This window comes from Microtus ochrogaster, chromosome 7 (assembly GCF_000317375.1).
Source record: "Microtus ochrogaster isolate Prairie Vole_2 chromosome 7, MicOch1.0, whole genome shotgun sequence".
In the NCBI taxonomy this organism is placed as follows: domain Eukaryota; kingdom Metazoa; phylum Chordata; class Mammalia; order Rodentia; family Cricetidae; genus Microtus; species Microtus ochrogaster.
Window position 1 is genome coordinate 2225927 of NC_022014.1, and position 11350 is coordinate 2237276.

Below are 11350 nucleotides of genomic sequence, written 5' to 3' on the forward strand. Positions count from 1 at the left end.
GCCACCTTGCTCTGAAGAACCAACAAATGGTGCTTTCCTTCTCTCTACCGCTCATGGGGCCACACAGTGGAATCTCTGAAGGGGCTGTTGTGGGCCCTGAGACATACATGTCCCGGGGACCGAGAAGGGTGAATAAAACTTGGCAAGGCCCAGTGTGGTGCCAGACACACAGCAGATGCTTCCAGAGTTGCAGACCTGTTTATTAGTGGTGAGGCTGGGTGAGAGCCAAGCTCAGTGAGACTCAACTACGGTTCTCACGGCCATACAGGCTTGGTGCTGACAGACTGTCCAGAAGGCAAGGCCCTGGCGAACAGGCAGGTGCCCCACTAGGTTCCGGTTTGACACCCGCCCTATACACTGTAGCTTCAGGGGTTAGCCACAGAAAGGAAACCTCTCATACGCAGGCTACTATAGCCAGAGGACAGGGTAGGGAATATGCCCATGGCCCTGAGCCTCCAGAAGAGATTCTGGAACCTCATTGAACCTTTAGCCTCCTTGGCTCCCCGATCCTGCCTGCAGTCCCTCTCTGCAGAGCTCAGTGTGGAGTGGGAAGTGCACAGGCCATAGGCAACACTACCAACCAGAGATATGCAGGTCCTGTGCTCAAGGACCCCTGTGCAGCACAGAATCCAATACATCCTTGTAGCTCTCCTCGAGTTCTGAAGCCCTCTGGTGTCTTCTCTGTTGCTGATACCCACGTGATCTCTGGGAGTCTTGGAGTTGGCCCCTGGGCTCACACTCTCGAGGCCTCCTACCACCTGATGCTGAAGCCTGAGTTGGTCTTCTCCACGGCGTGGTATTGTGTGTGCAGCAAGCGGCTGGCCTGCTCGGAGCCCTCACCTTGCAGCCAATGCTGGTACAGCTCCTGGACCCCAGGGGCATCTTCGGGTGCCTTATTCCTCACCATGCTGTACAGTCTTTCCACTTGCTCGAGGAGCTCCCTGCCTTGCATATCTGGAGCCTTGAGCTGGCCCCCTCCATTCAAGCAGCCTGGGGCAGAGTACAGGGCATGGTGGTGGAAAGTCAGGGTGAGCTCCCTGACCCCAGGTGTGGAGAGGGGACAGGCCCCCCTCCTGTCCAACCCCTTCCACCTCCCACTGGTGGCAGGCTGCTGTGCTACGCTATGAGGAACTACCTGAAGGGCAGGCCATGACTTCCACATAATGGTAGGGACAGCGGCCTCGTTTCAGTTTCTGCACAAGGTTCTGGATGTTGCGGAAGCCGTAGGCCACAGCAAAGCGCAACAGTACCTGGCCTTCCCTCTTCAGCGTCACCTCCTGGAAGTCCTTGTTCCTGAAAGTGTAGGAGTAGGCTTGGGAAACCTCACATTGCCATGCAAACCTGTCCCTGTCCAGGTGCAGAAGTCTTCTGGGGTTCAGCACACTACCATATGGCTCTGCCCTCTTCTGCTTGCAGGCAAGGAAGGGATGATGGAGAAGGGGATACAGCTTGTATCCCTGGGCCCACCAAGTAACCTCACCCCAACCTTGATCTCCCTAACTAGCACAGGGCAGCCATGAAGCCCAGCAAGGAATGACAGCCCAGCCCCAGGGGCTGTCCCCACACCAGGCCCCTGCTGGTCCTTGCGTACGTCGCCCAGGCTCAAGACCACTACTGAGGAGACTGGGACGAGTGCTCACGCCTCACGCTCATTAGAGGAGGCCCACTGTGCGAAGGGATCCAGGGCTCTTTCCCCCCAGGCTCACTTCAGTGCCTGCCCCGCTAACCTCATGGGCTGGTAGGTAACTTCCGTCACATGGATTCCAAAGAGCTCTTGGGCCGCGTGCCGGAACACATGCTCCAGGTAGCCTCCTGAGCCGCCACCTCGATGGCTGGTGGGCTCCTCAGCAGACACACTACTGGTTCTGGGAGAGGGGCGGGTCAGTGCAGGAGGCTGGGGCTCAAAACAGCTGAAGTCCCTTGTAGTCAGACCTTAAGAACTGTTCTTATGGTGGCCCTGGGAAGCTCAGATGGCTTCTAGAGCAGGCTCTGCTTTGACACTGTAACTCAGCCACTCTTGGGCCCCAGCCAGGCTGTGGGGAGGTCTGGAGTCAACCAGAAGGCAGCCTGGGTAGAAAGGAGGGGACGAGACACTGCCCCACCCCACAGGCAGCATCTGATCCCAAATAAAGGTTCTCAGTTCCCACCACCAACTCACAAGCCATCCAGGGGCACAGGCTCCAGCTCCACGAGTGAGATGCCTTCTTCCTCCAGTAGCCTAAAGACTTCTCCTGCAGAGGACACAGCTCAGGCTCTAGTTGGTCTCAGAATGCCAAGCTGTCTGTGTCCCCAGAGGGACACTCACGCCAGCTTGTGTTGGGATGGCGAGTCCAGTCAGCCTCTTCAGACCCATTGGAAGGCATTCCTGCCTGGAGCATTGCAAAGAGAGCCGGGGAGACCTTGCCTGCCCTCAAGACTCATTTCTGAACTAGCAAGGATGCGATACTGGGGTTCCATTGATCATAGGACCCTGGGCGGCACTGCGGGAAGCCCCTGCTGTCTACTGGACTCCAGCGCTTGGCTTGAGGGGAGCCCTGAGACCACAGAGGCAGAGATCTGCAGGGTGGCTGTACCTGTTGTAAGGACACAGTCCACGTCACGGGTCTGGTACTCCTGGTTGAAGAAGTCAGGTCTGGACGCTTCTAGCTTTTTGTCATAGCAGGGCATCACAGTCACATGGTAGATCTTGTCTGGAGTCAGATGCTACAGAGAGAGCACGAAAAGCTTCAGTCCCATCTGAACCAAGCTCAGAAGTGGCCACCCTGTGACCAGGCCATACATTATCTCCTGCTTCTGTCCCTACCAGCCAGTGGCAGCAGAGGAGATAGGCTCTCACTGCCTTTGAAAGAACGGTCAGGTCACAGTGGAAACAACACAGACTCGAGGGAAATGTGGCCATGCACACGCAGAGGGGACGCACGGGGTTGATGTTAGTGCTCGTGGTTTCGGGCACAATGGAAGCCACCTCCTTTCCTCATCCTCCATCAGTGGGTCTCTTCAGGCTGGGTCCCGTGACTCACTGGAAACGACCTCAGGTGAGATCTGATTTGCTCACCCAACAGCCTGTAGACTGTGCTTCTAGCCCTTGGTTCCCTGCTCCCTAAACGGGAAGTCACATGAGAAGTGCCTTCATATCAGAAGTGGGGCCCCTGATGCCTGACAAGCTGAGCGAGACTGATATGGGGGCCAAGCTTACTCCACTGGCAGCTACCACTAGGTTTCAGTCACCTCGACACGGCCAGAGGTGCCATGGCCACAGGGAAAGGATCACTGGCCAGCCAGCAGTCCATCTCTCACTCCTGTGTCACAGCTGGCTGCTACTCATTATGTTGCCTGGGGACGCCCAGTCCTCTTACCTGTTGCTGGGCAAAGAAGTCCTTGACCAAGGAGCCCATCACCTGCTGTGGGGACCGGGCTGTGCTGATGTAGGGGAGGATAAAGTTGCCATGTGTCTTCTCAGCATAGCAGATCCAGCCTGAGGCAAAGGGAACAAATAGGTCTGGGGTGTGCATGGGGCAGGCCTGGGGGTGGTTCACAAACGGCTCTTCTCCTCTTGGCAGTGACATGACATTCTGGGGGTGGACCAATTCATACAAGAAATTACTGTGGCATTAAAACATTCCTCCCGTCATCCCTGTCACAAGGAAGGCTGGCATCTAGGTGATCACCAATGGGAACTGGTGACTGCAGGTGATGTCCTAGCCTTAGGTACCTCCTAGGTACTGACATTTCCACCCTTCTCCAGATAACCCCTCCCCATCACTCCCATTTTCCTTGACAAGCTGTCAGTCTATCAAGTCCTAACTTGGTAATCTGGATATACCTGGGCAAGCAGAAGCCAGCATGGGCAAGGCCTCTCTGAAGTCCTAACTTGGTGATCTGGACATACCTGGGCAAGCAGAAGCCAGCATGGGCAGGGCCTCTTTGGAGTTCTCTTGCCCCCGGAACCGCCGTACAAACTCTCTCTGGCTCTCCAAGAGGCTGAAGTTCCTAGCGAAGGTGGTATCGAAGACGAAGTGTACCCCTGCAAGGCGATGGAAGGTGAGCATGCGCCTTAGCCTTAACCATGGTGAAAACTAGCATCTGACACCTGTGTCCTAAGTGGAGCAGCACTGTAGACCACAGGCCAAGGCAGGGCTCTGCCCCAGTGGTGCCATAGCATGTCATCTCTATGGGGACACTAGGAAGCACTGTTTTACCAGGCACAGCATCTGCTGTTTAAATGACCCAAGAGTTGTCCAGTGGCCCCACCACTGTCCCCTATACTGAATTCCTAAAGAACGTACTCTCCTTGGCAACATCCTGAATGTGTTTGTCTTTCATTCCAGTAGGGTTTGACCCCTGGATGCTTTCGCCTCCTCTGGTCTAACTTATGGTGCATACAGACATCTCTGCCTTATCCACTGGCCTCCTTCTGACAACCACATCCCTCAGGGCTGGGGCCACCTGTATGGCCATATGCACCCCTGCATGGACTGTGCAGATGTGTTTCACCAGCTGCTCCATCACTGTGAGATGTGTAGACTTCTGCCTGCCCGCCCTAAGCCAGAAGCTGAAGCTCCTTGAGGACCCCAGTGGAAGATTGTACTCCTGGCTCTTCAGTCCTCCCTGCGACTGGGAACTGTCCTGGGTGATGAGGGGCTGAATGCTCTTCTCTTCTCAGAACCACCTACCCCCACGCTGGCTTTTCTTAGGACCCTGGGGACCACAGCAAGTGTCAGGCCTCACCGTACACATGTGTCACACAAGAGCATAGGTGTCCCCTGAGAGACTCCTGGTCACAGTGGACAGGAAGCTGCTCCTAACAGACGGGAGCAGCATTCTGGAGAGGTGGCACCATGAATGTCCATGCCCAGTCCCTCCACTTCCCCAGGATGGCCTGCTGGGTCACTCTGGTACTCGGACCCCGATAGCGGGGTGCTTTCTAAACACCCATGTCCTCTTCCACCCCAACTCCTGGCACAGAGGTCAGCTAAAGCCGACCCAAGGTAGAACACACAGCTGTGACAACATTGAGAACTAGTTACCAGAGCCAGTGAGCTGGCTCAGCAAGGGAAGGTCCTGCTGTCAAACCTGACGACTGAGTTTGATGTCTGCCACCCAAACCAAGTCCTGAAAATGGTTCTGTGGCCCACACATACACACACCTAAATATGTAAATAAATAACTGAAGCTGGGTACAGCAGTGCATATCTGTAATCCAAGTTCTAGGGAAGCTGAGGCAGGAGGATTGTATGTTTGAGGCCAGCCTGCACCACACAGGCAAGCCAGGCCTACAAAGTAAGAGCCTCAAAAACCAAACAACAAAAAAAAACCCAAACCCAAACCCAAAGGCGGCACGTGCATGTAATTCCAAGCCTTACTGGGTGAAGGTAGGGGAATCAGCTCCAGACCAGTCATCTGAGACCTAGTCTCTAAAACCCAAACACTAACAACAAAACCCAAAAGAATCAAGTAACTAAAAAACACCCAAGAACCAAGGTACAAAGTTGGAACTCAGGTGGCTTCTTTCCTAAGCCTGATCTCAACCATCAGAGTGAAACTTCACACTGAAGTCAAACTAGGGAGAGTTGCCCCAATGTTCAGTTCAGGGTGAGTGACATGTGCCTTGGGGGCGGAGACACCAGCCGCCCTCGCTCTCGGCTCTCCACAGGTTCTGCACCTACCTATTTTTTTGAAGAATGCAGTTAATTTCCTGGCAGTGTCTGAGGGATCCAGCTGAAACCTGGCAGCCAGCGATGCTCTGGACTGGGGTGAGATGGAAACAACCACCAGCCTCTGCTCACCAGGTGCTGCCACCTGTAATGCGAAAGTCTCTGGCTGTGCAGGCTTCGTACAGAGAGCCAGAGGCCAGCCTCTGTGGTCAGATGCCATCAGCCGCACCACAGTCGGCCGTGTTGACACTGAGACCTCAAAGCCCCAGGTCTAACACTCTAGTGTCAGAGAACACTGACGCAGGAGCCAAAAAAACCTAAAGATGCAGGAGTCATGGGAAGCCAGATGGGCGAACCAGGTGAGTCTCCCCTGATGAGGCATGCTGTGGGCTGCTGGGGCTGATCCTACTGCTCACCTTATTAGCATCCAGAACCTTCTGCAGCTCCTCATGACTCTGCTGGGCGATGAGTATTGTCTCTGCGGAGGTGACACAGCCACTGCACGCCAGGCAGTCATTCAGGGACACCTTGGCCTTCTCCAGCTTCTGGGTTCTTCCATCCTGCAGGTGAGCAGAATCTGGAGCACAGGGGCTTGTGGGGGATGGGCAGGGTTTCTCTGTAGCTTTGGAGCCTGTCCTGGATCTAGCTCTTGTAGACCAGGCTGGTCTCAAACTCACAGAGTTCTGCCTGTCTCTGCCTCCCGAGTGCTGGGATTAAAGGTGAGTGCCACCACCACCCGGCTCCAAGTAGCCTTTCGACTTCCATTCACATCAGCTACAGGCAGCAGGAGAGACGACTGGGAATTTGTTTGCCACCCACTCTTAATTTTTATTGACTTTCCTTTTTCAGGACAGTAGATTCAACTCAGCCTGAGCCCCTCAACCCTCCCAAAGATGCAGGAATGGTCTGAGATAGGGCAGGTGAGCTACAGGGGTCCAAACTGACCAGAGAAGTAAGGCTGGAGGGTTAGAAGTCCCTCGAACTGTTCTCTGAGCATGTGCTTTGCACCAACGCCCCAACCTGAGGTTAACCTACACCAAGAGACCCAAGGCCTGGCCGCAGCAGCAGCATGAAGATGAGGCCCCTTGTCCTTAAAGCCCAGCACAATGGTGATGGGCTCCTTTCTCTGTCCCTCCATCCATGGGACCCCTTGTTGAGAACCAGGGCCTCCTGGTGCACTGGGATCTAGCTGGTGCTATCGTGTCACAAGGTCACTGTTGTGGACAAACAGCTGGCCTTCTCTGTCACAGCTGGATCCTGCTCTCCATTGTTCACAGGGCTCTGCACACTTATTCTCCAGATCCATGCTAGGCCCCGCCCCGATTCAGGGTTCTCAGTGCAGTGGGGCATGGGATTCCAAAGCAATTCCTTAGAGTACAAAGAGCAGCTAGTTAGGGTTAGTTTTCATTTAAAGGTGGCTTGAGGGGCCAAAACCACAAAGTCTTATGCTACTAGAGGTAGGGGTCAAGGGGAGGTGGGAAAAATCCACCATCTCCACAAAAGTGCTCCCTGCCCAGTGCAGAACAGGACAGGCTGGCCAACCTGGGCATCCCTACTCACCCTCCCAGTTCCCCATGGTGACTGTGAGCAGTGAGAAAGCTGGTGAGGTGCAGGGAGTTTCAGGGTGGCCAGATCTGACTGGATGAGGTGTGTTTCAGATCTGCCTCCCAGGACACACACCCCAGCCGCCACCGCCCCCATCAGGGATGCGGTGACACCTCTGGCTCCTTACTGGGTTCACTTGGAGGTAACTTCCATCATCTTCGATGTGGATCTTGGCTATGCCACTTCCTGGCTTCTTATCCACCTTCACAGGCTTGATGCAGTTCTATGTCAGGAAGAGACCCCAAAACAGGCTCTATTAGGGGAAGGTAACTCTGGAGGATGCTGGGCCTCAGGGCTGGCTGGCTGCTGGCCAGAGTGAGGCTCACCACCAAAGCCAGTTCCACCACCTTCATGCCACTGAAGCCATGCTGAGCTCTGGCTGCCCACCCTTTTTGTACAAGGTGAAGACAGCATCAAGGTCATTCTCTCTCCAGGTCCAGATCAGTAGGATCTGGTGCTCACTCTGTATGCAAGCTAATGTCTGCAGAAACCCTCGACAAGCCTGTCCTTCCTAGGTCAGACAGTAGCACCACCAGAGACGGTGTCAAGAGGCCATGGCCAGGCAGGAATGCTTTTCTCGGAAACATCTGGAAGTCACCTTCAATCACGGCCACTGATGAAATTTCATGTCTCTCTGCCTCCCCTTAACATCTCCAGACCCTTGGTGGCCTTCTAGAAGATGGCCTTCCAGATGTCCAGTCCCAGGCCAGATGTCTCAGATCATCCTGCCTGTGAGGCAGCTGACCTCTCTTCGTGGGACTTGGCTACAGACTACTAGCTCTGGGGACAAAGGAGCACCCAGGCAAGCACACCAGGTCTTGTTTTCAGGTGTGGCCGTCTGGACTCCCTTGTATCATCCTCCAGGAAAGGCCAAGAACATCAGTTATGGCTGTGGCCCACGTGGACATCTCACCCATCCCTTCAACAGGGTCCCATCCACTGAGATGAACAAACTGGCTCTGAGAGAGGGTTGGGACGAGAAGTCTAACAGATGTGGAGGCTGTCCAGCCCCAATTGTGTTTCTACATCACAAGCTGGTTAACATACTAGGAACACCCTTTTATGTGACATTAAGCCTTCCTGTCACCCCTAAATACTCCCATAGCTTCTGGAAATCCCTCCTGGACATCTTGGGGTCCAATGGCTAGTTGCCCAGCCCTCCCTGGCCTTAGCTGTCTGTGTTGGTAAGAAGGGAATCAGACTGACTGAGACCCTGGGCCCTGGGTCGGGGTCTCGTGCTCAGGAAAGGAGACAGGTGGGAGAGGTTTCCCGCTGCGCACGGCAAGGCCCGGCCCCTCCTCCTGCGCGACTTGCCCATGGCCGGCCCACCTGAGACGGCCCGATGAAGTCATCCAGGTCGGTCAGCTGTAGTACCCCACTGAAGGGCGACGCCATGACAGCCTCACTGCCGCTGAGCGTCGCACGCGGGTGTCGCAAAATGACACAAATGATAGGACTCTTCCGCCACTCTGCCGGAAAACGCAAGTTCCGGCGCATGCTCATTTTTCCCCATGGGCAAGCTTTGTAAAGGATGCGCGCCCTCTACTGGCGGCCTTGAGCTCTCAGCCCACCGGACGCAAAACACCAAGTTTGTCAGGGTTCAGTTTTCGCGTGCTTCCCTTGGATTGTGGTGGTGTACAAGGGTAGTATAGGCAAAGAATGCAAAGAATGAAACCCCAGAATCTCTCCCGCAGCACGTAGCGGTGGGGTCCGGGTTTCCTTCAAGCAAGGACCCAGATACACCAGGAGAACATCATTTGCAGGAGAGCACAAAATTATCTTTGGTTCACTTTGGAATGGGTTTACCCAAAATGAAATCGACAAGCACTGTTAAGATTTTAAGACAGAGCCGGGCGGTGGTGGCGAACGCCTTTAATCCCAACACTCTGGAGGCAGAGGCAGGCGGATCTCTGTGAGTTCGAGGCCAGCCTGGTCTACAGAGCAAGTTACAGAAAGTTCCAAAGCTACGTAGAGAAACTCTGCCCCCCCCCTCTTTTTTTTGGTTTTTCGAGACAGGGTTTCTCTGTGATTTTGGAGCCTGTCCTGGAACTAGCTTTAAGATAGGAGTGTGGGAGAACATTAACGGAAGCAGGTTCTTGGGCAGGACCAGGTCCTAGAGCAGTTTCTGTTTGGTGTGCCCACGTGTGCATTCTAATCTAGGAAGGAGAGTGATGCAATCTCCCCTTGCCCCCCAACCTTTAAGAACAAGCAGAGTGGAGAGCTGACAGAATGAAAGGATTATCCAAGGCCCACAGCAGATACAGCAGGAAGAGCAGAGTTCTGACAGTCATCTAAACACTGGTGACCCTGAAGACACTACAGGAGTGGGTGTGAATGAAGCCAGTTACAAGAGCCCACATGTGTGACATCATTTCAGCAAAATGCTCAGAACAGGCAAACCCATAGACCAAAAGTTGGTCTCGGGTGTTGGGGAGAAAGTTTCTGATCAGGGTGGTAACTGTCTTCAGAAATTGATGCTTCACATTGTGATGTCTTTTTGTTTGTTTTTTAATTTTTTGAGGCAGGGTTTCTCTATGTAACAGCCCTGGTTGTCCTGGAACTCGCTCTGTAGATCAGGCTGGTCTCGAACTCAGAGATTCACCACCTTCTGCTTTCCCTGTGCTGGGATTAAAGGCATGGGATGCCACACCTGGCCTTGTGATATCACTAATGTCACCAAAATGTCCATTAGAATGTTTACAATCAGGCTGAGGAGATGACCGTGAAAACAATAGGAATTACATTTGACCCCAGCACTAATGTAAAAACTGGGCACAGTGGAATGTGCTTGCAGTCCCAGCACTGGGAAGGTAGAGTCGGGGACTCCTGTGGCTTATAGGCCAGCCAGTAAGTAAAGGCACTGGTTGGCAAGCTTGATAACACGAGTTCAATCCCCCAGAGCCATACGGTGGAAACAGAGAACCAACCCTGACCATCACAGGTACCGCACAGCACCAATGCACGCATACATGTATATATACACACACACAAATAAATGCAATTTCACAAAAGAAAGCAAAAACCAATGTACTAAAACCCACTAAATCCTACACTTTTTTTCTTTCCTTTCCTAAACAGAGACAGTCACTGAGTAGCTCAGTCTGACTTCAAACTCTTGATCTCCTGTTTAGCTTTCTGAACACTGGAGAACACCACTACTCAGAGTGAATTGTACCCTTTAAATGGGGCAATTGTATCTTTGTGAGTTTGTATCTTATTAAAGACAGGATGGTAGCCGGGTGGTGGTGGCACACGCCTTTAATCCCAGCACTCAGGAGGCAGAGGCAGGAGGATCTCTATGAGTTCGAGGCCAGCCTGGTCTACAAGAGCTAGTTCCAGGACGGGGTCCAAAGTGACACAGAGAAACCCTGTCTTGAAAACCCCCCCAAAAAATAAAAATAAAAATAAATAAAGACAGGGTGGAGATATAGCCAGGTATAATGATTTATGACCATAATCTTGTCACTTAGGACGTTGAGACTAGATGTTCCATTTTTAAAAAATTATTTATGAGCTAGGAGATTAAACCACACGACTTTAATCCCAGTACTTGGAAGGTAGAAGGAGGTGGTTCTTTGAGTCCAAAGACAGCCTGGTCCACCGACTGAGTTCCAGGACAGCCAGAACTACACAGAGAAACCCTGTCTCAAAAAACAAACAATAATTATGTATGAGGCAGGAGAGATGGGTGAACTGTTAGGAGCACTGGCTGCTGAGGACCTCAGCTGGGTTCCCATCAGCCACATGGCAACTCAAAACTATGTATAACTCCAGTTCTTGGGGAGCCCATGGCCTCTTCTGACCTCTGTGGATACATAAAAGCAAAATACTCATATACATAAAATAAAAATAAATGAATCTTAGAATAAATGTATCTTGTGTGTGCAAGCATGTATGTGTGTCAAGCCAGGCATTTGCCAGTATGAAGGGTGTTAGCACATGGGCGTCAGAGAGCAACTTTGTAGCATTGCTTCTCATCTTCCCAGTCTATGTGGCTTCCAGGAATTGAACTCTGGTTGTCAAGCTGGCAACCTACTGAGCCCTTTTGCCAACCCAATTGCTTCAAGGTTGAGGCCAGCTTGGGTCGCATA

At 52.9% G+C, this 11350-nt stretch overlaps 1 protein-coding gene across 1 annotated transcript; it reads right to left on the bottom strand.

Annotated features, from left to right (window-relative positions):
• Window positions 1-155: 155 nt before the first annotated feature.
• Ciao3 (cytosolic iron-sulfur assembly component 3) lies at window positions 156-8683 on the bottom strand. The gene is made up of 11 exons (XM_005349085.1): window positions 8589-8683; window positions 7387-7482; window positions 6071-6214; window positions 5667-5799; window positions 3890-4024; window positions 3357-3475; window positions 2574-2703; window positions 2159-2231; window positions 1728-1865; window positions 1136-1293; window positions 156-990 (listed from the first exon to the last, which is right to left on the bottom strand). Exons 1-11 carry the CDS (start codon window positions 8652-8654, stop codon window positions 752-754), a joined length of 1431 nt encoding a protein of 476 aa, XP_005349142.1. The 5' UTR covers window positions 8655-8683; the 3' UTR covers window positions 156-751.
• Window positions 8684-11350: the final 2667 nt, after the last annotated feature.

Excerpts from the sequence above, each read along its gene's own strand:
- Ciao3 (XM_005349085.1), bottom strand. The coding sequence starts at position 8,654 with ATGGCGTCGCCCTTCAGTGGGGTACTACAGCTGACCGACCTGGATGAC. Across the intron at positions 1,866-2,158 it reads CCTGTGCCCCTGGATGGCTT|AACCAGTAGTGTGTCTGCTG; the intron begins GTGAGTTGGTGG and ends CCCCTCTCCCAG. Across the intron at positions 991-1,135 it reads AGTCATGGCCTGCCCTTCAG|GCTGCTTGAATGGAGGGGGC; the intron begins GTAGTTCCTCAT and ends ACTCTGCCCCAG.